Source organism: Nannospalax galili, unplaced genomic scaffold, assembly GCF_000622305.1.
Source record: "Nannospalax galili isolate Female #2095 unplaced genomic scaffold, S.galili_v1.0 scaffold469, whole genome shotgun sequence".
NCBI classification, from domain to species: domain Eukaryota; kingdom Metazoa; phylum Chordata; class Mammalia; order Rodentia; family Spalacidae; genus Nannospalax; species Nannospalax galili.
In genome coordinates this window covers 883,176-909,285 of record NW_008359443.1, presented here as the reverse complement: position 1 = coordinate 909,285, position 26,110 = coordinate 883,176, and the positions used below count along the sequence as shown (strand labels likewise).

The window sequence follows — 26,110 nt, the reverse complement described above, 5'->3', positions numbered from 1 at the left end:
TGTGGTGTGTGTGGGTGGTGTGTGTGTGTAAGTGTGTCTGTGTGTTGTATGTGTGGTGTGTGTGTGTGTGTGTGTGGTGTGTGTGTGGTGTGGTGTGTGTGTGTGTGTGTATGTGTGGTGTGGCCCCACTAATAATGAAGAAAATAGCTCTGAAAAGATCCCTCGCACTGCCCTCTGGCCTTGTTCCTGTCTTGCCAATCCGTCTCCACCTCGCTGTCAGCCCCCTTGTCTTCCCTTTGACCTCTCTAGTCCTCACACAATTAAATCTTTTTAAAAATCTGAAGCTGGGGCTGGAGAGATGGCTCAGTGGTTAAGAGCACTGACAGCTCTTGCAGAAGACCCAGGTTCGATTCCCAGCATCCACATGGCGGCTAACAACCATCTGTAACTCCAGTTCCAGGGGATCGGTTGCCCTCTTCTGACCTCTGTAGGCATTGCATGACATGGGTGTACCTACCTACACGTAGGCAATATACTCATACACATTAAAAAAAAAAAATCTGGCTGGGCATGGTGCCACATGCCTGTAGTCCCAGCAACTTGGGAGGCAGAGGCAGGTGGATCTCTGTGAGTCCAAGGCCAGCCTGGTCTACATGGTGAGTTCCAGGACAGCTGGGCCACAGGGAGACCCTGTCTCAAAAAGACCAAAAAGAAAAACCAACAACAAAAAAACCGGTCGGTTACAGAGGGTAGGACCCCCTCGAAATAACTGTTCATTTCCAAACACTCCTTTACCAAGAACACCACTGGTGGACAAGAGATTGAAAGAACTATTTCAAAGATGGATGATCTAGAAAGGAGCAGCGGAGGCCAGGGCAGTTGGAGCAGGAGCTACTGCGAGGGCCTGTAATTGACAGGTGTGGCAGCACAGCAGGAGGTCTACCTCCAGCCCCGCCCCCATCCTCTGCCCGTTAACTTGGAGGAGGTCTTCTCTGGAAAATTAACCAAAGTTCCAGCAGTGCTGAAATTCCTCACGCAGGTATTAGTTGTTGGGGTCGGTGCCTCAGCCACAGTGGCTCTGACAGCCTAGGCTCAGCCCCTGTCCCTCCCCGGTCCCTGTCCCTCAGCCCCTGTCCGTCCTCAGCCCCTGTCCCTCAGCCCCTGTCCGTCCTGATGGGCCAAAGGCAGAAGTGGAAGAGAAGGGGATTTATGCAACGCTGCCACGTTGGGAAGAACAGAGGTCCAGTGACCTCTCTGAGCTGTCTTTTCGTCCTGACACGAGTTTGGGGTTTAACAGAGGGCAGGAGGTTTGCAGGAGCCAGCAGTCCTGTCAAGGTGTGGTCCGCCGTTGTCACTGTCTTGGCTCCAGGTCTCCTGCAAGGTGGTCTGTTAGGAAGTCTGGGAAGTCTTTCTGGCAGACAAGCACCTCCTCTAGCTGTGTGGTGGTTTGAAGGAGAAATGTCCCCGTAGGCTCAAGGATTTGAACACTTGTCCCTGGTTGGTGGTGCTGTTTGGGGGAGCCATGGAACCTGGAGGAGGTGGAGCCTTGCTGGGGGAGGGTCAGTGGGGGCGGGCTTTGAGAGTCCATAGGCTCACCCCACTTCCAGTTGGCTCTCTGCTTCCTGTTTGCTGTTGAGGTGTGATTTTTTTTCAGCTTCCTGCTCCACTGGTGCTGCCATTGCCCCCCCCCCCTCAGTTACGAACTCTCCCTCTGGAACACTAACCCAGAATAAACCTTTCATAAGTTGCTTTTGGTCAGGTGTTTATCACAGCAACAAAACATAATACAAGACAGCACCAGGCTTCAGTCTGTCCTTCTCCCAGCACGAGCTTCCCGAGAGATTCTAACTTACAGGTTTCTGTGGTCTGGCAGTCAAAGGGAGGGGCCGAGTGTCTCTAGAATATTTTCATTCCTGCCACACAAGAAGCAAGGTCTAGATGCTGTGCTTTCTTGGTTATTTATTTAACTGTGTGCATGAGCAGGTACCTGTGAGAGCATGTGGAGGGCGGCAAAGGGTAGCAGAGCCTCACAGCTGGGGTTGCAGGTGTTGTAGGATGCCCAGCTTCTTAGGTGGGTGCTGGGATGTGAACTTTGGTCCTTAAGATTGCGCAGCAAGAGCTCTGAACCACTGAGCCGTCTCTTCAGTCCCTACTCTAGTTTTTAATCTACTAAGTGGAAAGAGCCAACTATTTTGTACCCAGTCACGTGGGACTCAGACTACCTCACCTCCAGGGTCCCCGTCAGATGTACCCATTGCAGTGCAGACCTGAAGCCTTCCTTCCTTGCCTTTGATTCTCTGCCAAAATGCAAGTCACAGTGCTGGCTCCCTTCTTTCATAGTGTGCCCTGAGCAAACAGCCTCTGCTGGTCCTCGTTCGGGTTTACCACCACCCTTCAAGCAAAGTCTTCCAATCAACAACCCCACCCCATACCCAGAACTTCCCAGCAGCTTTAACACTGAGGGAAAGACAACACACAACCATGCAAGAAACAAAACAGGCTGGAAAAATGAATCCTGCCCTCCCTTCTTAAATGTGGACAGGGAAGTCGTCAGACTCAAACGGCTGCACCCAGGAAGCATCAGAGAAAGGAAGAGCGACCTTGGAGGAAACACACCCTTCAGAGACTAGAAACAAGCTTTTGAAAATATTTTAATTAGAGCCTTGGTGAGACTTGAGATATTACATCCATAAAACCCAAAACAGCAAGCTGTGAAAAACGAGGGAATGGAAAAGTCTCCTGGAAATTAAAAGTGGATTGGCTGAAATGAAAAAGATTGGAAGAGTAAGTGGAGAAACTCGCAGGACAGAGTGTCGAAAAGCAAGCTGAATGTGTGGCAGAAAAGATAACCCACTAAAAAAATCACTTTCTGTAGCTAAATCCAGAGATGGTTAGGTGTGTACCTGATGTGGAGAACTGGGCTTCCGGGGTGTGTGGAGTGTGTGTGTCAGAGGCCCTTGAGCCCACATGTGTTAGCTCTTGTCAAAACAATGTGAAAACAGGACAGCTCACTCCCCTGCTTAGAAACCACCATTTATCCCAAAGGCATAAAGGGGCAGGCACCTGTCTCCTCACCATGAGCTCTCCCAGATTCACCCAGGCTGCCCATCCCATTCCCTCACTGGCTTCAGTTCTACACAACTCTACCATGGGCCAGGCTGTCCAGTGTAAGCCTGGGGCTGAGAGCTGGGGGTAGGTTGGAGCTTGAGCTTGGAGCTGGGGGTAGGCTTGCAGCTTTGATGTTCAAGCCTGGGGCTTGGAGCTGGGGTGTCAGCTGGAGCTGGGAGGTAGGCTGGAATTGTAGAGTCAGCTGGAGTTTGGGGGTCAGCCCGGACTAGGGTGTCAGCTGGAGCTGGGGGAGGGTAACTTGGCTGGTTTCAAGAACGCTTTGGTTATGTTGTAATCTGGAAAATGTCGGCAAGAATCCCCCATCAAGGCTTTTGTGAGACTGGAACGAATGGAGTGACACATCTAGCAGAGCCCCCTGCACACAGTAAGTGATCGATGAATTCTAACAGCATTTAACAGAACTAGTGCTGCTTCACTTCACCCGTTTTGACTCTATTTTGACCACTTTTTTACACTTATAATGGAAAAGAAAACACTTAAAAAACCACTAAGCTCTTAACTTTACGAGCATCACAGCCTCTGATTTCCCATCGTTCTCCGTTCTGAAGAGAGAGCGTTCTTGCTATTATGTAAGGATGGCCTTGAATTTACAACTATCCCAGGATGACTTCAAACTTGTAGCAATCCTCCTGCCTCAGTTTCCACAGTGTCTACCGCCACACCTGGCTTCTGTATGTAATTTAAAAAGTATATTAAAAGGGGGCTTATTGGATAGGCTTACACAGAGTTGGAGTAGTCTAACCGATTGCCACCCCTCATTGGAGAGGGTGACGATCCTGTAGTTGCTCAGCTGCGGCTGAGTGTCTTGGCAGTCCCAGTCTGGCTCTGGAGGATTCCTGGAGAGCTGCTGGTCTTCAGTCTATCTTGGAAGTCTGAAGAAGCCAGTTCTAAACCCAGCAAAAGAGTGCTGCAGTAACAGGACAGATGAGTGCAGGCAGGAGGCAAGAAGAAAAGCTTGTTTCCCCTGGGTCCCTGCATCTGGGCTGCCCCCCTGAAGGTGCCGCCCACCCTTAGGCTGGGTCTCCCTGCTTCAAATCTGATGAGAGCATCCCTCACAGGAGTGCCTAGCAGCTTGCATTTTGGTTGGTGTCAGACCTAGTCATGTTGACAAGATTAGCATCATAAACCTGTACCTGTCAGCTTGGCACCCAGTCACACCTCTGTGTGTCATGATTAATCTCCAAATGAAAATAATCACAAGCATATAATTCATAATTCTGCCCAATATTACATAGCTTCCCATATACAACCTGTCATTTTGTAGCTGTGTGTGATGATTCATTGAAAAGACTTTGGCAACTCTGCCCCTCATGGCTTCCGCCTGGGAGCCAAAGCTGGTTTTGACGAACATCTCCTTTCTGTTCTCCACTAGAGCGCAAGCCTTGCCTCTTTGTGAGACCCCCCGACCCCGAGGGCCCCCATTCAGCTAGGCCCCTTCTTCCAGAGATCCTGCACACGTTTGTCTCCACTAACTGCTGCCAGCTGTCCCCTGGGCACCACACTTGGCTCTGCCATGGCAGTGCTCCACCTGGGACACCGTTTGTTCAGCGAGTGAGGAAGTTCCAGGTAGGCAGAGGGAAAGCAGAGGCCGTGTTTACAGGTGAGCAGTGTGTCAGGTAATAATGAACTTTGAGAAAAACACCTGTTCCATCCCTTTGTTAAGGAAGGCGGTGCTGCGAGGGGCGGGGCCTCGGGGAAGGTTCCTAGTGGGCAGATCAGTTGCTACTCTACTCACAGGAAGGACTTGAACTCAGTACCCCTTCTACAGTTTAATCCCAGGCTTCTGTTTCATTCTATTTGCTCTGCCCAAAAGCACACACCACATTCTAGCGAGTAAGGCCAGTCCCTGGCTTCTCCCTGTTTTGTTTTTGTTTTTTTGTTTTTTTTTTAAATCACCTGGCCCAGCTAGCTCCTCTCTACAGACAGAAAATAAATCAAAGCAGCCTTGAAGGTCAAAGAAATTGTTAAAAGTTTCATAGAAAGTGGAAAGGCCTTGGGGTTGGGGATTTAGCTCAGCAGAGCACTCTCCTAGCAAACATAAGGTCTTTGGTTCAGTTCCTAGTACTGGGGGCAGAGGAAAGACAAAATCAGAAGGTAGAAAAACCACCTTAGAAATCAAGGGTCCAAAATTCAAGGCTAGCATATTGTGATTGTGGAATAAGAGGAAGAGGGAGTTGGGGCTGGGGCTCTGTTGATAGAGTACTTGCCTACAAAACCCTGAGTTTGATCCCTACCACTGCACAAAACAGCACATATGTGTAGCCCCATTGGGAGAAGGAGGCAGAAACATCAGAAGTTCAAGGTCATCTTTGAGTTCTAGGCCAACCTGGGATACATGAGACCCTTGACAGAGAGGAAGAGAAAGGGGAGGGGGGAGAACCTAAATGACCAATAAACATATGAAAATGCTCAATTCCATTAGTAACCATGGAAATGAAAATCTTAAGAATCTTTATTCCCTCATTTGATTTGGCAAGATAAAAATGGGTGAGATTCATCAAATGTTTGTGGATGACATAAAGAGCAGCTGGTAAATTGGTAAAACTGGAGAAGCAGGGCCTTGGGATGTCACTCAACTGGGAGAGTGCTCACCTACCAACTCTTTGAGTTCCATCCCTAGCACCACTGCCAGGTATGACTGAACATGCCTGAAATCCCAGCATTAGGAAGGCAGAGAAAGAAGTTCAGAAGTTCATGGTTGTTCTCAGCTACATAACAAGTTCAAAGCCAGCCTGGTCTATGGCCTGGTCTCACAAAAACAAATGAACAAAAACATTTAAAAAATTTTTTTAAAGAGAAAGAGGGAACACTGAATACAGGTGAGGGGGCTGTCTCCATTTTGTTGCCCAGAATAGATACGGTGGTCTACTGGTTTGGGGTCTTTTACTTGGCACACTACTTACTGGAAAAGGATGTTGATGAAAGTTTCCCCAGCAGAGAGGCCCTGAACTGTGTGGCAGGTGTAAACAGGTAATGATTCGTAGGCAAGTAACATCCTCACTTTGAGACTTTGGTACATGGGCAGACCAGCTCCCTCTACACCTCCTTGGGCCAGCTGGTGCCACAGGGCTAGAACAGAGTGTCACACAGAGAGGACAGGTCACCTGTCATTTTATTGAATTATGGTAGGACAGGAGGCCTGACTGTCACCATCAGCTCCATCATGAATGGGATGGGTGTGTGCAGGACAAGAGCACCTTATCATAGTACCTGCTCCTGAGGGTGAGCGGGGTAGGTCACCTTAGACTGTGGGCCACCAGCTGCCTCCCAGGTCAGCTTAGACAGAGCCAAACAGTAGAGGGGACCTTAGGTGCCTTTGGGAGGAGTGCAGGCACCAGCCCAGCCCCAAACCTTTAGCTTGTGCTTCTAGTAACAGCCTGAGGAAGGAGGTGGCCATAGCCTGGCGGGACCAAGGTATATGGGTAGGAGAAGGGCTCAGGAAAGGAGCAGCAGGCACAGAGAGAAGGCTGTGAGGGGGCAGGAAAGTGCCTGGTCTGGAGCAAAACTGGCAAAGTAATGGGCAACGGCTACGTTGGGGTTGCCCTGGGTGGGCTCAAACCACTTCTGCAGACACCGCCCACTGCTCCTGCGGTCAGGACTGGCCTTGAACGTGTTGCTCCAGATCTTCTCGCACAGGTCAGATGGGGTGGGGAAGTAATCTGGGAAAGGGCGGCAGGGGGCCCTTGCTGGGCAGCGGTTCTTTCCTGTGGGGGATTGAAGACGGGCAGCTAACTTCCCACTTCCTTTCTGTTCCTTGTTCTCATCACCATGGGGGACACAGGGACGCTGGCATCTGTACCCAGGCTGAGGGCCAGCAAGAGGCCCGCCTTCCCTTGGGCCCCGTCAGCCCACTCACCCTGACTCCAGTCCCAGCCATCACGCCAGTTGGATTTGCAAGTGTAAGAGGAACCGCAGCCTTCCCACCACTGCTCACAGTCCTCGCGGCACAGAGGCGCCCCAAAAACCCGCTCCTCCTGCCCGCTCTTCACCTGAGTACGGGCAGAGAGACAGGAAAGCATTCTTTACAGAGGCTGTCAGGCTCTCCCTCTCCTCATGGTCTTGCTATGTAGACCTGGCTGGCCTCAAACTCAGATCTGTCTGCCTCTACCTCCTGAGTGGTGGGATTAAAGGTCTGCACCACAGCACCTGGCTTGTGTTATTCTGTCTCTCTGTGTACATGTGTGTATGTTTGTATTTTGTGCAGGTGCATGTGTGTGTGCTCCTGTAGAGGCCACAAGTATTTTCCCTCAAACACCCTATGTTTGAGACAAGTCCCTCCCTGGTGTGACCCTCTTCAAGTGCGCTATGCTGGCTGGAAGGCAGGCCCCAGGCATCCGTGTGTCTCTGCCTCCCCAGTGCTAGGATTACAAGGGCACACCACCACACTTGGCTCTTTCACATGGGTTCTGAGGATTGAACTCAGGTCCTCGTGCTTGTGTGGCAAAGGCTTTACTGACTGAGCCACTGTCCCAGTCCCAGGCCTTATTGTTATTCTATGAATGAGAGTGATGTCTGGGAGATGCTTGGTCCCAGGCTAGACGACAGCTGGTAGATATGGGAGATGGAACCCACTTAGGTCTGTCTCACTCTGCAAACCCTTGTCCTACTGTTCCATCTGATTAGTGTCCCCCATGCCATCCACCAGGAACAGAGGCAATTTCTTCTCCAGCTCTTTCCCCAACAGAGGCCTCGGGCTCTGCTCCCTAGAGGAACAGCATCCCTTGTTCCCACTAGCCTCCTAGAGATGCCAGTGTAGGACTGAATTATATGAGTCTGCTTCCTGTCTCCTTACCCGCTGGATCCAAGGCCCCAGGTTGGGGGAACACTGGTGGAAGCAGACGGCCTGGATGAAGTGCTCGTGACAGACCGGGGTCAGCAATCCACAGTGCATCAGGCTGAAGTTAAAGAGCAGGGACTCCTGGAGGTGGGCTTCCCAGCTGGTGTTGCGTGTGCAGCATGCATTGTCCTTCCAGGGGATGCACTGAAGGGGGTGGAGCAACAGGTAGAGTAGGAGGCTGGGGTTGAGTGTCCTGGGCAAAAGTGTAGAAGGAAAGGGGATAATCTGAGCACCTCTGTAGAGGGGAGACCCTGATGTTGGTCGACATCTATTCAAAGAGCAAGAGGCACCTGACCACAGACCACCTCCCTCACCTCCCTGTCAGGGGACATAGCTTCCTGAGAGGCAGCAGCGGCCTTTGGGGGAAATGCAAATGGACATGAGCCCCCAGGAGATGCAGGAAATCTGGAGTTGCACTGGGTGGGAGGGACTTGTAGTCTAAATGCAATTGCCTGCAATTGCCTTCAGGAGCTTCAGGACGAGACACTGAAGTCCTGTCTTTCCAGGAGGAAGGCTTGCTTTGATCCATGCTTAGCCAGTAAAGAGCCACTGGTATCTCCTCATGGCCTGTTTTCCAAGAAGCCAGAGAAGCTCACAGGCAGGAACTCTGGATCATTCCCAATCCAAGGAATGAAACGATCAGGGTTGGTGAGGTCCAGAGACCACTTTGCCACCTGTGTTCCTTCCCCGATCAAAGAAGCCACATCAGACCTAGTTCAGCTCAAGTCTCTGTACCTGTAAGTAGAGCTTGTCTTCTGGGCCAGGTTCTCTCTTGTGGTGCTTGGCATTCATGCAGACAGTGAGCAGCTTGTCCCCTGCCTGGATGGGCACGAGTGCCCACAACCCCAGGAGAAGCTGCAGCCACTGTGCCATGGCTTGCTGCAGAGAAGAGACTGTGAAAGAGAGGACCCCACCCCAGTCCCTCCACCATCCAGGTACTGGAGACAGACTCTGGCTCCAAGGCTCCCTCGGCTGGCAGCTCCTAGACCCTTGTGTGGAGCAGCAACACAGAATGTCAGGGCAGATGGAATAATCCTTGGATCTGACACCCCACCAACAACCATTGCATGGATGCAGAAATGGAATCCAGCGACGGGGAAAAACCAGTTCCAACGAGCAGGGCGGGTGGAGGTGGTGCCAGGCCTTCCTGGGGAGCTGTTTCTACCCTTTCCCGTGGAGGCTTCTTTGCTCACTCAGAAGCATATGGACTGGGAGTTCAGAGCTCTGCTCCCAGCCCACAGCCAGCTTCCTGGCCAAGTAATCAATTTTCACTAAGCAGATTCTCCTCATTGCCAAAGGACTTGGTGGGGTTGGGGGCCAGTGCACGCAGTACCCATCAAGGACCAACCCTAGTTCCGTTCTCTAGAAGGGTCCATGCCAGGTCCTTGGGGCAGCTTGTCCTCAGCCCTCTGGCTCTAGCCAGAGTCCTTTCCCCAGAGCAGTAGCTCTGCCCCCACCAGCCTCAATCCATCTCAAGTCCATCCTGAGCACGAAGCTGGGACAGCCAAGTGCCAGGGGCCCTGTTGGCCTCTCAGATCTGGGGGCACCCCTGGCCGTGAGGATGTGAGGACCCTGCCCCCTCCAAGGCCTCGCCCCAGCACAGGAGCATGGAGGACGTTGTATTCCATCTCTGTTCTGGCTTGTACTAGCAGTGGAGGGATGGAAGGCGAGAAACCCCTCCCTGCTTCCAGGACCCACCAAATCCTCAGGGAACGGGCCTCCTAATTTCTACCACGCAGGAACCCACAGCTCCCTTGTTCCCCCAGGCCTGGTGGAAGCTTGCCTTGAACATAGGCAGAGAACTTGAGGCCTAGCTTGAGTTTAGAGTATCAGACACTCCCAGACTTCACTGTAGAGCCCAGGTTTACCTCAAGTTTAAACCTAAGGCTGTTCCCTCCAAAGCAGCAGTTCAAGCTCAAAGCCAGCAAATATTCCCTAAGAACCAAAGTTCCAGAGAACAAGGAAAGCACTACCCCTTTAGACATTCTCTTCATACTCACTTTACAGGCAGGGTCCCTCTAGGTGCTCCCCCCCCAGCCCCACAGAGGCGCAGGCCGAGGACACGCCATCTGCCGCCCGTTTAATCTCCGGCCAGTTTCTATAGGATGCAGGTGCAGAGCAGAGCGGCAGGTGGACGGAGGGAGCGGCCTTGTCTCACCCAGCTCCGCAGACTCCGTGCGTTCAAGAGGGTTTGTCTCCTCAAAGAAACAAGACCCCCCTGCACCAGAGATCCCCACAGTGAGCAGTTCAGTGCTCAGCCCTGCCTCTCACCAGCGGGAACTTGGGGGAAAACAACTTGGATTTTCTGTCCGTCTGCCCATCTGTAAGGAGAGCTGTTGAGCAGGGACTACTGGGAGAAAGAGTTCATGGAAAAGTCTTGGCACGCACAACATCTGCCCCTGGGTATCTTGACAGTTCTCATTCTTCATCTTCTGCTCTCTGAAGTTCTCCCCCCTCCCCCGATGGTGTTCTGTCCTGTAGCTCCACCTGCCCCTTCCTTGGCTCAGTCGCCTGGAGCCTTGAGCAGCGGCTTCCTCCACAGCCTTCAGGAGCCGAGGTCCCTGCTGGAGAGCCACCAGGATGCGGCGATGAGTCTAGTCCTGGAGAAAAGAAAAGGCATCCTTCAGCACCTGCGGAACGGCCTGCCTGAGCACGCAGGACTTCTATCTCCAGAGCTGAAACAACCGACGTTACTGAAGTTTTATGCAAAACAGAAAATATAAACAAAACACCCCATGTGTTTTCACTGAGAAACAAAATACAGTTCATGACGTTCAGCTGCTGATATGCAAACACCTCAGTCCCATGTCCAAAAATGGCGCTTTCTGCACCTGGGTACTGAGCACCAATCACCTACAAGGACTAGCCATGGGCTGCGGGCTGAGGCATCCTCTTAACGGCTGCTTTCTGCCTATGACTGTTCCCAACGCGGACACCCTCCCTGTTTGAGATGTAGGGGAAACTGAGGCTTGGCTGAGGAACGGTGGAGCTAGGATCTGAACGAGGTTTGTGTGACTCCACAGCTGGTCCAGGTGAGGTGCCACAGGACTGAAGGACTAGGTTCTGCCCAGGTCTCCAGTCTGCTTTTCTGTTTAAAAAGTTAAACGCCACAATCAGATTGTATGTTGGAGGTGTGTTGGCATTTTTTGGGTGGAGACAATGGTGGTCACTAACCCAGCTTTCAAGGTCTGCCTTCAGCAGAGCTGGGGGTCTCTCCTTTGGGTTAGACATCAAGTGGGAAGGCATTTCTGTCCTCTTTACATTGGCGTCCAGGGTGGTGGGGTGGTGGGTAGAGGCAGGTACTCAATAAGAGACAGGGAGCACCATGCCTTGCGGAGGTAAGAGATTTGGTGTTGAGTGTTAAGTTTAAAATGGCTGTGGACTCGGCAAGGACAAAAATCCAGAAATGAGTCACAGAAGCCATTACTGAAATGGAAAACCGTCCTTCACATGCCGGGTCGGGGAGAAGGGCGGGGAGGAACTTGCTAATGATCTCCTGGACAATGCGGTAGGAAATGAGCCCAAATTGCAGCCCGCACAGGTGCAGGCGGAGGGAGGGAGGGAGGAGAGGCCTTTCCAAAAACCACCCACCAGGGCAGTGGTGGCTGTCCCCAGAGAGGCAGTTTGAGGCCCTTTAGCAGAGCTCATTTTGCCTTATTGTGGCTGAGTCTTCCAAAATAATCTGTTTCCTGACTGAAAGCTGATAAACCGAGGAAGGCTGTGGATGGAGCCACTTGAAGCAGCTGATTCAACACAATTTTGCTCTAAAACAGAACAAAGCTGTTAAATTGCCAGGGGAAGAGGCAGTGGGGTCATGGCATTCTGAAAGGCGTGTGTGTGGTGGCTGGAGTGGCTCTGCCTAGAGCCTCTTTGGGGGTCACAAGGGATGCTTAATGTTGGTGACTGTCCTGCTTCCCTTTATCTGGGCACCCAAGGGGCCTGGTGAGTTTGAAGACAGACCAGAAGCATGGAGCCTGTGCCAGGCACCTCCTAGGAAGCTGCAGTCCGAGGCCTGCTGTGGGGCTCAGTGGGAACGCCAAGTTCGTACTCTCATCCCCCAAACAATTAAAGCTCTTCTCTCAGTGTGTAGCGAGGGCAGAGGACAGACAGGTGTCGCTACCATTTCCTCCCCCATGTCCATCTAAGTGACAAAGGTCAGCTTGTCCTGAGTGTCCCTGAAGCCCAGGTCTTCTCCCCTGAAGCTGGGGCACATTTGGTCACTCCAGCCTGACTCCCTGGCTCCTCTCCAAGGCCACATCTCATATGCATGCAGTGGCTGGGATGGAAACATTCCTCAGGAGTTTATTACAAGACCTTTTAAACACAAGAAGAGGTGAACATGCATCCATCGTCCGCTCTGACTTTACGCTTACCATTTTCTTTTCTTTTTTTAAAAAATGTTATTTTTATTTTATGTATATGAGTATATTGCCTGCATGTAGGTAAGTGCACCCATGTTATGCAACGCCTGCAGAAGTCAGAAGAGGCTGTTGGATCTCCTGGGACTGGAGTTACGGAAAGCTGTTAGCTGCCATGTGGGTGCTGGGATTCGAACCCTGGTCTTCAGCAAGAACAACCAGTGTTCTAAACCACTGAGCCATCTCTCCAGCCCCTTCTCCTCCTCCTCCTTCCCCTCCTCCTTCCCCTCCTCCTCCTCCTCCTCCTCCTCCTCCTCCCCTCCTTATGACAAGGTCTTACTGTCTAGACTCCAGTTGGACTAAAACTCATTATGTAGACCAGGCTGGCCCCTCAAACGCTCAGTGATTCATCTGCCTCTGCCTCCCAAGTGCTGGGACTAAAGGCATGAGCCACCGCAGCCGGCCTTCTTTGTTGTTTTGAGGCAACCATCCATCCCTCTGTTGAGCCATGCATCCCAAGTACGTTTGCTTCAGCGCAGGAAATCACGGACTTCTGAGTAACTCGGGTATGCATATCACTAACCAGAGTTCAATATCTGTTTGGAAGTGTTTTTTCCTTTATCCAGAATGGTCTTTAAAAATGTAATGATGAGGGACTGGAGAGATGGCTCAGCAGTTAAGAATACTGGCTACTCTCACAGAGGACCCAGGTTTGAATCCCAGCACTCACATAGTGGCTAACAACCATCTGTAAATTCAGTTCCAGGGCATCCAACACCCTCTTCTGTCCTCTGTGGGAATTGCATGACATGGGTGCCCTAACACACATGCAGGCAGTACGCTCATACACATCAAATAAAAAGAAATAAATGAATAAATAAAAGTAAAATGTAATGATGAAACACTGTCATGTATAATTCACATAAGTGAATTATCTATCAAATGTAAATATTTTTAATATATTTTTATTGAATTTTTGTGGATTTCATACAATAATTCTTAATCATATTTAGTGCCCCTTCCCTATCTGTGCCACCCCCATAGCCTATCCACAGGACGTCATGCATTTTGTCATATATGTTAAGGCCTATTGAGTCAAGTTTGTGTCCCCAGATGTCCCTCTGTGTGAGTTCATCCACTGGAGCCTGGTCAGCCTCTCTAATGTCACTCCCTTAAAGAAGATCACCTCTCCCTCACGCAGCAGTGATCAGCTGCCAATAGTTCCTTGCCAAAGTTGTGGCCTCCTGCCCATTTCCCCAATTTTATTGTGGTTTTTGTTTAATAGAGGCTGCATGGGTCTTGTGCATGTTGTTACCATTGTTGTAAATTCATATGAGCAAGGTCCCAGGCACCTGTAGGACTCTGTTTCCTTATGGTCATGTACCTCCTCCCCTGGCTCTTGCAGTCTTTGTACCCCTCCTCTGCAGTGGTCCCTGAGCCTTCGGGGTGTGTGTGGAATTTAAAATAGGAGTCCTGTCCAGGGTCTTACACTCTGTAGTCTCTGATTCTCTACACTTTGGCCAGTTTGTAGCCTGTAAATTTTACATGACACAATATTTCAAAATATGCAGGGGAAACTGCACCTCTCACATCTTGTTCTCATCCCTCCCTTCCTAGGCATGATGCTGACTTTGTATTCAGAGACACATTTTCTTAAGCAAAGGTAGTTTTTATATAATTCCTATTTCATGGGGTTTCTTCAAAAACAGAGAGAGATGTTTACTTTTCCTGGAAAACTTGTAATGATGGCTATCATCCTCCTGTATTAAATCTTTGTAGACACTGAGAGAAGTCTCAATCCTTAGAATTAGTTACATGGGCCCGTTCAAATCTGGTCCAAATATACTTTTCTATTTTAGATTGTGGTTGATTTTTTTTCTTTTCCTTTTTGATTTAATTTGTTATCGTGTGTGTGTGGAGGTCAGAGGACAACTTTATGAAGTCAGGTCTCTCCTTACAACCTTTGCATGGGTTCTCGGGGTTAAACTCAGGCCATCCAGCAGTGACAGCAAGCGCCTTCATCCTCTGAGTCATCTTGCCAGCCCTGAGGTCCTGTCTTTTGCCTACACTCCAGAGTCCAGCAATCCTGAAATCTGTAACTGCCCTCCTGCCTGTGGGTGACTCATTCCTCATAGCCCACCCAACCTCTGTGTCTGGTGACCCCCACTTAATCCTAGCTCCCAGAAAGGATTGCTTCTCCCCACAGCCAGGGAAGCTCCATGGTGTCTCTGGAGTGGGGAGATGCTGTCTTGGGTCCGATGTCTACTGCCATTGCTGCATCCTCACGCCTGCCTCCTGCCCACAAGCTGACTGTCCACCATGGCCCTCCCCATCTCTTTACACAGCTTGGGCAGGCAGGCCTGGTCCACAGTGCACAGTCTAGAATGTTTGCTTAGCAAATGAAAAGAAATGCCAGAATGGAATAAACAACATTTCTTTAAGAACAGTGTTCATTCAGTTTCCTGTTTAGTCGGGCTTAACCTACCTCTCCTCTCTCTCGTCTTTCCCACCGTCCTCTCCTCGTCCGTCCTCGTTCCCTCTAGACTAGTGACCTGTCCTTTACTCTCCCAATCTTCCTCCCTCTTTTCTCAATTACACTGGGATGGGCAATGTATTCACTTTAGGGCTGCAGTATAGAATACTAAGGGTTAACTCAGAGCCTGGCACATGCTGGGCAAGTGCATGGAACCACCCCCAGCCTTCCGTCCTCCCTCTCCCATTTCTCTCCCTCTTCCTTCCCTTCCATCCCTCACCCCTTAGTTCATCACAGTCACCCCTCCTTCTCCTTCCTCTCCTCCTTCCCCTCCCCTCCCGCTTCCCTCTGTAATTTTTCTCCCCGGCCCCCACACTTTCAGTCTCTGATGATGGCTGTGAGATTTCAGGGTGTTAATGCTGAGCCTTTCATCACCACTTGAGGAAGGCCACGTTTTAGGTCTAATCACAAAATGGAAATGAGTGTGAAGCCTACCAGGTATTGAAGAGCCTCCGACCACGTGCAGGGAGAGAGAAAAGTATCAAAGTTCTAATGAAGAGACTGAAAATTAGACATGTGAGATTTCCCTTTGTTACAGTCAAGCCAGAATGCCGAGGGTCACGTGGTGTCCTGACAGGCACAGACTGACTTCGCCTCAGCATCCCTCCCTGGATCTGCGCTTTGACTCAGCGTTCCTTACCAGCTGTAGACCCGTCTGCCTCTTCCTAGTTATGCTTCCCAAAGTCCATGTCTGTTTGCTGTGGTTCCTCTGTGTCACTTACATTTTCCAGCCATCGCTGCCCAGCTTCTTACACCCGCACCCATTCTGTTTGTTTGATCCAGTGAGTAGGGCCTGCGAAAGCTCCCTTGACCCCTCAGCAGCTTTTGACCAAGGTCATCCCTCTGCCTCATCCTTAAGCCCCAGGACTCTGTCTTACCCTTGTTCCGCCCGCCCCCCAACATTCCTTCCATGAGAAGTTCCATTTCCTGCCACAAAAACCTGTTCTCAAGGTCTGCCCTGGGCCTCCTCCCATCTGTTTGGACCACTTTACCTCCAGTGTGGCTCCCTTGATCTATACCTGGGCACTCTAATCCTCTCTCTTCAGTTATGACCTGAGGTGGTGCATGTCCCAGGACTTCCAGTGACATGTCATTTGTTCTTCTGCCAGCACCCGCAGCTCTCGGCTCCCCATTCAATGTGCCAGCCAATGGGACCCTTCGCGTTGAGAGCCCTGGCCAGGGGCCTGCAGTTGTTATGGATTTCTTTCTCTCTCACTGCAAGTGCTTTAACATGATGTGCAAGGCTCTTCAGGGTCCAGTCATTGGTTACTATAGAAACCCTCCCCACTCCCCATCCTCACCCTGCAGACTCATCAGGCTGCTCTCTGAATGAGCCGTAGCTCTGTGCGTTTGTACCTGCAGGGCTGTCTGCCCGAGGACCTGGCCCTGCATCTTCACTGGCTCTTTGGGCCGCAGGGCTCCATTCTGCTGTCATTCTCTCCAGAAAGCTTGATCCCTGAGTAGCTTTTGACCAAGGTAGTCCCTCTGCCTCATCCTTGATCCCCAGGATCAAGGCCTTACAGGCCTTTGCCCTCCCTGTGAGGAGCTGGGCTTTGCTTTAGCGTTGCACTTATTCCAGGTAGTGTATCTAGAGCATATTTGTGAGATCCTTCTTCAGACTCTGAGGTCTTTGATGGGACTTTATCCAATTCTTCTGTTGCCTCTAGCATAGTTCATGGTTTAGGCCTCCAAATATCTGAACAAGTGAATGAGTGAATGTAATGAGCCTGGTAAGGTCATCCGCAGAGCTGTGAGGTCATCTGCAGAGCCGTGAGGTCATCTGCAGAGCCGTGAGGTCATCCGCAGAGCCGTGAGGTCATCCGCAGAGCCCTTGAGGTCGTCCTCAGAGCCCAGCCTCTGGTGGGGAACATTTTCTGAGTCTGTGACCAGTGCTCTTTCCTCATTGGCTAATTTTCAGCAACCGTTGCAGCCTGTCAGCCGAGCATGGCTGACATTGAAGTGTGCCTGGGCACAGCAAATGTACCAGTGGCACTACTTAACATGTCTCCGGCTCCGTCCTTGAGGCTTTCCCCAAGGATCTGTAATGTTAGACTGGACCAGTTCAGTTGATTATAATACATAGGGACCAGTGGCTCCATTCCGGCCTCACGGAGCCTGATTCTTATCGCCACCACAGCCTCCCTCCACCCACCCTTCATCGTCCCAGGGACATAGGGTGGTACTGGCCTTAGGACTGCAGCCACAGCCCTGCCCTAGTGTGAGAGTGATGCAGGGTCCTACACCCACCTAAACTGAATTTTCCTTGATGCTTGTGGCCCTCTGTGATTGCTCTGCTCTGGGTGCTCACCCGTGTGGTTTCCTTTTGCACAGGACACTCCTCCCCTGCCCTTGATGCCCCATGACCTTTTTTCCTTTTTCTTTTCTTTCCTTTTTTTTGTCTGACTCCTTATTTTCCAGGTCTCAATTTGAAGAGACCCAAATCAGAGTCAGGCATCCCTGCCAGTGCTCTCGTGGCCTCATGGGTTACCTTTATCATGACACCTACCACAGAGCTCTGGAACAGCCTGTTCATGATGAACTTCCCTCTAGGCTCAGACCTGGGCTGCAGACACCCTGTCTGGCAGCCTCATGTGGAGCAACACAGTGGGCATGTGCTAAAGTGAGCAAAGGAAGAGGCCATGATTCATTTTCCACCAAGAAACTAAGAGCAAAAATTGTTAGAAATCTGAATTTTGTGTTTGGTCAGGATCTTTGAGTGTTTGTGAGCGTGTGCATGTCTTTATATGTGTGTATATGTCTGTGTATATGCGGGCATATGTGTATATATATGTGTGTATGTCTATGTGTGAATGTGTGTATTTATATGTGTGTGTTTGTGTGTGTGTGTGTGTGCGCGCGCGCGCGCGCGCGCGCATGCGCGCGCGTTCCCATGTCTCTGTGTCTGTTCGTGTGTATGGTCAGGGCCTCTGCACGTCTGGCTCTTTTGCTTTACATGCTTTTCTGCCTGTGCTCTCCTTACCACACTCCATGTCCCTGGAAGGTCTCGTCAGGCTCATCTTCCTGACTCCCCACAGCTCTACAGCCAGGAAGCTTGGCAAATATCATTTCATTTTTTGGCACATACACAATTTCAAGTTTGAAGACTGGAATTGCAGTTTATATTTCAGAGGCAAGAGAAAATAAATATATACCTTTCAGATTTCAGTTTTTATTTCTTTGTCTTACATTGAAAGTATCTGAGAAATTTCACAATATATTTTGTGGTTTATAGAAATCAAATGATAGAAAATACTTTTAAAATTCACCTTTATCCATTGTGTGTGCACATGTGCATATATTACACAGCATATGTGTGGAGGTCAGAGGACAATTTGTCAGTAGTCAGCTCATGCCTTCTACCATGTGGGTCCCAGGATTGAATGCAGGTTATCTGGCTTGGTAGCAAGCACCTTTACCTAATGAGTCGTATCTCCAGCCCCAACACATTTTTCTCAGATGGAAAGTATCTGGATCCGCACAGTCTTGTGCATACAGAAGAAAGATAGAAGGAGATCACCTTGTGAAGAGATTGTGGGTAAATCACCTGTCACACAATGATTAAACAGTTTTCACTTCTAGAAAAGTAGACCTGTGATCCTTGATCCCACAGTGGCCTCTTTCTAGACCAGTGGGATTAAATCATTGCATGAAACTCTTGAATTGCTTTCGGTTTTTACGAAGCTTAACACTCCAGAAAATATCAACGGTTATGAATATGCAATATCTTTGGCTTACAAAGCAAGATTTCTCACTTGCCAAGAGTCCGCTTATATTTGAGTTAAGGATCTGTGTTTCTGATCAAAGCCAGTGGGATGTCTGGTTACCATGGATACTGGGGCGTAAGAGGATCCATTGAATCATCTTGCTGTACCATCCCCGAAGATGAACTGTGGTACTCACCACACAATGTGGGACGTCTTCTTCTCCAGATTCCCTGGCATGGTGGTCTGTTTTGAATCTGGAATGTGTTTCACGGGGTAATTTCTACAAAGGGATGAATGTGCTCTTTGTGGGGAGTGAAGGCTGTGGTAGGTCTCAGATCTTTGCCTTACTGTATCAGGCATGAAGGGAGGTGACAAAGTTTCTCAAGGGTCTGTTGAGTTCTTGGTTCTGTGCGTTTATAAACCTTGGACAAATTCTCATGTCACTGCCTGTCTGCTAGTTGAAGGCAAAGACACTGTCATATGTGAATGTTATGTGTATACACAACATGGTTCATACTGATTGACAGGAGTGATTGTTGAATGAATGGCCCAGCCCTGCACAGGAATTACAAACCCATCTTATAGATGATGACCTTGGAGAGATTAAATAAGTCTCTTAGTTTTCTCTCTTCTTCATCATCAAACTTTAATAATAGTTAACTTTATATCATAGTGTTTAAGCTAAAAGACATCAAAAGAAAGAGTGACCATCACTGAAGACTCTACATCTCCTTCTGGGAAGGGGTTAGCGTGTTCCCAGCTGCGTACATGGTAATTGTGTCATGCTAAGGGAAGATGGTCTTTGGTTGTCTTTATTTGGCTATTAAGTGTGGTTTAAGAAGTGTATGTGTTGAAAAATTGATGAGAAGTGGCCTCTGATGACGTTTTACATATCGAACTATCTAGGCTTTTGTCCCATTATTAAATAAACAGTAATTGGTAATCTAGATGTTACTGTGAGGTACTTTGTGCATTGTTAAATAAACAATAAGCAGTGGGATGAGGATTTGGGTCCACGTATTTCTGGCTAAAGTTTACGTTTGCCTTATTCAATATTAAAAGGCAAAAAGTGCGTTAATTCTGCCTTGGCACTTAAACCTTAAGAAATCCCTGGGTTGAGAGTCTAGTTCAGGCGGTGGCGTATACAAGATCATTGGTTCGATCCCAAGAAAAGGCCTTAGACCTTTAAGAACTAATGACTTATGTGGTGGGCCCTGGGCCAAGTATGCCATTCAGGCTGCCATACAGAATTCCAAATGCCACCACCCAACTATAACGGGTTGCACTGCTCGGCTCCTCCCTGTGCCCTCCCTGAAGAAGTTTCTGAAGATCCAGTTTCCAAAACAATTGCCTCTTTCCATGACCCTTAGGTTTGGGCGTACTCCTGTTTTCTCTGTCTCCCAAGGACTAGAGTCTCACACACAGTGTCCCCAGACCCTGATCCTTATGGTTCCTGCAAGAAAGACATGCTGTGGGCTCCATCCAACCCTGTGGACTCCATCTAACCCAGCATCTCCAGATGTATCTGACCACAGCAACCCTATTGTGTGTTCTACCCACTAACAACACCATGGCATGAGTGTCCTGCTGGTCATCCTCAGGGAGTTGCTAGACTGGCATCACCTTCACCCAGACCATGCTGAGCACCTGGGTCAGGCCTATGATACCGATATAATAATTCTCACTGGGTTTTGCTATTTATTTATTTATTTATTTATTTATTATTTATTTTTATTTTCCTTTTGAGTGTGGTGTGCCTGTGGAATCCCAAAGTTGATGTGTGGAATCATCCTCAATCACTCTTCAACCTTATTCATTGAGGCAGGGTCTCTCAGTCTAACTCAGAGCTCACTGATTAGCTGTTCTCACTAGACAGCTTGCTCTGGGGATCCCCTGACCTCTGCTTCCTGAGTCTGGAATTACAGGTGGGGCCCCAGATTCACTCAACATTTATATGGGTTGTCGTTTCCAACCTCTGAGGCTGAAATTATAAGTGGGCACTTGGCATTTATATGAGTCTCTGGGGATCTGAACTCTGCCCCTCATGGTTATACAACAAGCCCTTTAATCACTGAACAATCTCTCTAGTCTTGTATTAGATTTTTATTTATTTATTTATTTAATTTATTTATTTATTGGTCTTTTGAGACAGGGTCTCCCTGTAGCCCGAGCTATCTTGGAACTCACTATATAGATCCAGTTCAGCTGGGGCTACAGGGAGACCCTGTCTCAAAAAGACCGAAAAAATAAAAAAAAAAAACAAAAGTTGCCAATGTCTACTCTAAATTTGGGTTTGGGTGTTTCTGCTGAGAAACTGGGAGCCAGATGTCACTGGTCCTGTGCCTGCAGAACAGCATGGCCAGGCCCCTGCAGACCCCCAAATCTAGGCACTCCATGAAGATCCTAGGTCTTCTCTTCTGCAAGCTTTAGTTCTCATCCTTATTCATTCTTTTTTTAAAAAATTTTTTATTTATTATTTTTATTTTATGTGTATCTGTGTATTGTCTGCATGTAGGTGAGTGCACCTGTGTAGTATAATGCTGTGGAGGTCAGAAGAGGCTGTTGGATCCCCTGGAACTAGAGTTACAGACAGTTGTTAGCTGCCGTGTGGGTGCTGGGATTTGAAACCAGGTCTTCTGCAAGAACAGTCAGTGTTCTTAACCACTGAGCCATCTCTCCAGGCCCCGATTTAAGAAATCTTTTGTGTGCTGAAGGCTCCAGGCCAGGCCCTGCCTGTGGGCATGATGTCAGTTTCCAATGAAGATGGCCCGTCATCTGTTGGCGGAATGAGCCAAAGGACTTCTCAATTAGTTTAATTATTTTTAATTTAAAAATTAAAATTTAAGCTGGGTACGGTCGTGCACGCCTTTAATCCCAGCACTTGGGAGGCAGAGGCAGGCAGATCTCCATGAGTTCAAGGCCAGCCTAGTCTACAGAGTGAGTTCCAGGCCAGCTGGGGCTACAGAGACCCTGTCTCAAAAAGACCCCCCCAAAATATTTAAATTTAAACATCTAAATTTTTTCTCCCTTTATCTACTATCTTGAATATTTTTAAACTGTTTTCTTAGAAATTACTCTGGTGATTTGAATTAACAGCTTAAATTTCTAAGAATCCAGTTTGAGTTGATAATGACTTATTTCAGCAGTGTATGAAACTCTACCCCTGGGGGCCAGGAATGTAGTTCAGTAGGTGGAGTGCTTACCTACCGCACAGGAAGCCCTGTGTTTGATCCCCATCACCACATAAACTGGGTATGGTAGTACCAGCCTCTGAATCACAGCATTCAGGAGGTGGAGGCTGGAGGGTCAGAAGCTCAAGGGCATCCTTAGCTACACAGAAACATGAAACTCTATCTCAAAAACAAAAGGCCCAGACAAACAAGCAAACAAACCAAACCAAAACTAACTAATGAGTGAACACCACATCCAAACCGTCTGCTCCTGTCCAGTCCCACTTCAAATTACACTGTTATCCATCAAAAAAATTTATAATTTTTCTGCATTTTTATCTTAAATCGTATAGGACATGAAAGAGAAGCTACAAATTCCAAACACGATACCCCGGCTTTCGTATTCACCCGCACAGTTGCCGTGACTGGATGACTGGTGGTGTTTCGCTGCATGGTTCTGAGTTATTACCTAATTTCTTTTCATTTCATTCTGGGAGACTCCCTTCAGCTTTTTCCCCTTAGGGCAGATCTGCTAGCAATAAATTCTAGGTTTTCATTTTTCTGGAAATGCCTTAATTCTCTTTACTTTTTGAAGAATTCTTTTTGAAAAATGTAGAGTTCTTGATTGAGTGTATGTTGTATATATGTATTTGTGTGGGTGTGTCAGTGGGCATGCATATGTGTGCACAAGCATGGGGCGGCCAGAGGTTGGATGTCTTCAATTGCTCTCCACCTTGTGTGTGTGTGTGTGTGGTGTGTGTGTGGTGTGTGTGTGTGGTGTGTGTGTGGTGTGTGGTGTGTGTGTGTGTCTGTGTGTGTGGTGTGTGGTGTGTGTGTGTGTATGTGGTGTGTGTGTGTGGTGTGTGGGGTATGTGTGTGGGGTGTGTGTGGTGTGTGTGTATGATGTGTGGTGTGTGTGTGGTGTGTGGTGTGTGTGTGTGTCTGTGTGTGTGGTGTGTGGTGTGTGTGTGTGTATGTGGTGTGTGTGTGTGGTGTGTGGGGTATGTGTGTGGGGTGTGTGTGGTGTGTGTGTATGATGTGTGGTGTGTGTGTGGTGTGTGGTGTGTGTGTGTGTCTGTGTGTGTGGTGTGTGGTGTGTGTGTGTGTATGTGGTGTGTGTGTGTGGTGTGTGGGGTATGTGTGTGGGGTGTGTGTGGTGTGTGTGTATGATGTGTGGTGTGTGTGTGGTGTGTGGTGTGTGTGTGTGTCTGTGTGTGTGGTGTGTGGTGTGTGTGTGTGTATGTGGTGTGTGTGTGTGGTGTGTGGGGTATGTGTGTGGGGTGTGTGTGGTGTGTGTGTATGATGTGTGGTGTGTGTGTGGTGTGTGGTGTGTGTGTGTGTCTGTGTGTGTGGTGTGTGGTGTGTGTGTGTGTATGTGGTGTGTGTGTGTGGTGTGTGGGGTATGTGTGTGGGGTGTGTGTGGTGTGTGTGTATGATGTGTGGTGTGTGTGTGGTGTGTGGTGTGTGTGTGTGTCTGTGTGTGTGGTGTGTGGTGTGTGTGTGTGTATGTGGTGTGTGTGTGTGGTGTGTGGGGTATGTGTGTGGGGTGTGTGTGGTGTGTGTGTATGATGTGTGGTGTGTGTGTGGTGTGTGGTGTGTGTGTGTGTCTGTGTGTGTGGTGTGTGGTGTGTGTGTGTGTATGTGGTGTGTGTGTGTGGTGTGTGGGGTATGTGTGTGGGGTGTGTGTGGTGTGTGTGTATGATGTGTGGTGTGTGTGTGGTGTGTGGTGTGTGTGTGTGTCTGTGTGTGTGGTGTGTGGTGTGTGTGTGTGTATGTGGTGTGTGTGTGTGGTGTGTGGGGTATGTGTGTGGGGTGTGTGTGGTGTGTGTGTATGATGTGTGGTGTGTGTGTGGTGTGTGGTGTGTGTGTGTGTCTGTGTGTGTGGTGTGTGGTGTGTGTGTGTGTATGTGGTGTGTGTGTGTGGTGTGTGGGGTATGTGTGTGGGGTGTGTGTGGTGTGTGTGTATGATGTGTGGTGTGTGTGTGGTGTGTGGTGTGTGTGTGTGTCTGTGTGTGTGGTGTGTGGTGTGTGTGTGTGTATGTGGTGTGTGTGTGTGGTGTGTGGGGTATGTGTGTGGGGTGTGTGTGGTGTGTGTGTATGATGTGTGGTGTGTGTGTGGTGTGTGGTGTGTGTGTGTGTCTGTGTGTGTGGTGTGTGGTGTGTGTGTGTGTATGTGGTGTGTGTGTGTGGTGTGTGGTGTATGTGTGTGGTGTGTGTGTGGTGTGTGTGTATGAGTGTGTGTGTGTGTGTGCCATGTCCTGGCCCTTGCCTCCTTGTACGGTGGGCAAGCTAGGAGGGAGTGGCAGTCCTCCAGCCCCCTCTTCTGGACCTACGCTGTGCTGCCTAGCTTCATGAGTGTGGGTGTGGTGTGTGTGTGGTGTGTGGTGTGTGTGTGGTGTGTGGTGTGTGTGTGTGTCTGTGTGTGTGGTGTGTGTGTGTGGTGTATGTGTGTGTGTGGTGGGGGATCCTTGCCTGTGTGGAGGAAGGTCAACTTCAGGTATCTTCACATCTTATTTTTTTTGAGACAGGGTCTTTCCTTGAACTGAGAGTTCCCTGAAGCCCTAAGATCTGCCCATTTCCACCCATCAGGGCTGCATTTTCAGACATGTGCTGCCTGGCTTCCAACTGAAGCTGGGACAGGTGCTTACCAGCTGAGCCCCTAGGTTTTCTTTTTCTTTTAATTGCTTTCAGTGTGTCACTCATTGCTGACATATGCCACGGTTTCCGATGAGAAATTGCTGCTTACCTTATTCACGACCGCACACTTCTCCCTCTGCCTTCAAGACTGTTTTCTGGTGGTTTAATTACAATGCAGCTCAGTGTGGATGTCTTCCCACATCCTACTTGTTATTCACTGGACTTCTTGAATGTGTGGATTCATGTCCTCAAGCACATTTGTGAAGTCTGGGCCATGATTTCTTCAGGTATTTGCCTACCTCTTTCTCTTTCTTCTTCTAGAATGTTTCTTGAAGTCCAGGGGGTCCCCTAGTCTCTGTGCAGTTTTGTCTATGATTATTTTCTACTACTCAGACTGGGTAATTTTAATAGAACATTCTTCTGAAATCTGCTTAGCCAAACCACCTACAGCCCTTTCCACTTCTTATCCAGGTTGACAGTTAGGCCAGGATGTAATCATTCCTGGTCTTTCTTTCTTTTAAAAAAAGACTTTATTTTTACTTACATATTTTTACTTACATGTGCATGTGTGTTTGTGTATGTGCACATATGTGCAGGGCTGTGGAGGCCAGAAGAGGTGTTGGAGCCCCTGGATCTGGAGCTACAGGCAGTGTGGCAAACTGCCCAAGGCGGGTGCTGGGAACTGAGTGTCTCTGGAAGAGCAGCAAGCGCTCTTAACCACTGAGTCATGTCTTCCAACCTCCGTCTGTGGTCTTTTGAGAATGGGCTGAGCTCAGCAGGCATGGAGGTCTCAATTTCTGGTGGACCCAGAAAACATTCAAAGTTCCCATTTCCATGCACTTCTCCCGCAGCCTTTTATTCCAGGGCGTTTGCTGTGTCCCTGCTTGCTTGCTTCTCTACCCCTCTCCCCAGGAGGCTATCAGCACGAAAGTTCCCATTGACAAATGCTTTTTACAAATACTACCTAAGAGGCCTCAGCCAAGAGGGAGTTAAAGCATAATAAAACAAAGGCAAGCCTCAGACCTACTACAAAGGGCAAAGTGTATACCCATAATTCATTGATAATGTGAAGGAAAGTTCCAGGAAAAACCATGTGTCTTCAAAATGGACTTTCTTTTGAAAGGCTGATTAACTGATCTGAGCTCCACTGATTGTGGAGTCTGGAATGTTGCAGGTCAGGGGCCTAATTACCACTTATCTGGGGCTACCTTTAGTCCTTGAAGAGCCACTTGCTTGCCCATCTCTATTTCTGACTTAACATCCTGTGATTAACAGATTAAAAAAGACCTTCTTGTTAAGTATTTACTAGCAGACCAGCAGATCCTGCCAATCAAAAAGCTAAGAATGTCATCAGATAGCCTCTGAGACTTATAGCAGAGACCCTAACCCAACCCCTACCCTGCCCCCTTTGCTATGACCTGCCTACTGAATGTATCCACCAAAGCATTTGAAAAGTGTCTTGACTTACAACTTTTATTTGTTCTCTTACCATAAAACCCCACAAAGCTGCCTCCAGAACAAACCATGTCTTTTATTCATTTGAGTTGAGAGCTGTTTATTTCATTGACAATAGTAATGTTGCCGTGTCTGCCAAGCAGGAAACCCTGGTTGGAACAGAGGAGCCACCGTCCCCCTGGCCACAAGGACATGGGGTAGTAAGTGGCTAATTCAAAACACCACCGTCTCTTACCAACATTGGCAACGTCTCACTAAGCCCCTTGTTGTAGCGTGTTTGGAAAATTAGATCCCCACATTTCCAAATGGCTCACCCTGACCAAGCTTGTGAGCCTAAGGGTTCTTTC

General features: G+C 49.0%; 1 protein-coding gene across 1 annotated transcript; it reads right to left on the bottom strand.

Annotated features, from left to right (window-relative positions):
• Positions 1-6,504: 6,504 nt before the first annotated feature.
• On the bottom strand, positions 6,505-8,779 carry Izumo1r (IZUMO1 receptor, JUNO). Its single transcript, XM_008823136.1, has 4 exons — positions 8,642-8,779; positions 7,862-8,050; positions 6,926-7,058; positions 6,505-6,773 (listed from the first exon to the last, which is right to left on the bottom strand). The coding sequence occupies exons 1-4, from the start codon at positions 8,777-8,779 to the stop codon at positions 6,505-6,507; spliced, it is 729 nt and encodes a 242-aa protein (XP_008821358.1).
• Between the last annotated feature and the right edge of the window lie 17,331 nt (positions 8,780-26,110).

What these genes read in the sequence shown, in the direction of transcription:
- Izumo1r (XM_008823136.1), bottom strand. Translation starts at nt 8,779, where the DNA reads ATGGCACAGTGGCTGCAGCTTCTCCTGGGGTTGTGGGCACTCGTGCCC. An exon ending in AAGACAAGCTCTACTTACAG is followed by an intron (nt 8,051 to 8,641) that starts GTACAGAGACTT and finishes CACCCCCTTCAG; the next exon opens with TGCATCCCCTGGAAGGACAA. An exon ending in TGGGGCCTTGGATCCAGCGG is followed by an intron (nt 7,059 to 7,861) that starts GTAAGGAGACAG and finishes GCCCGTACTCAG; the next exon opens with GTGAAGAGCGGGCAGGAGGA.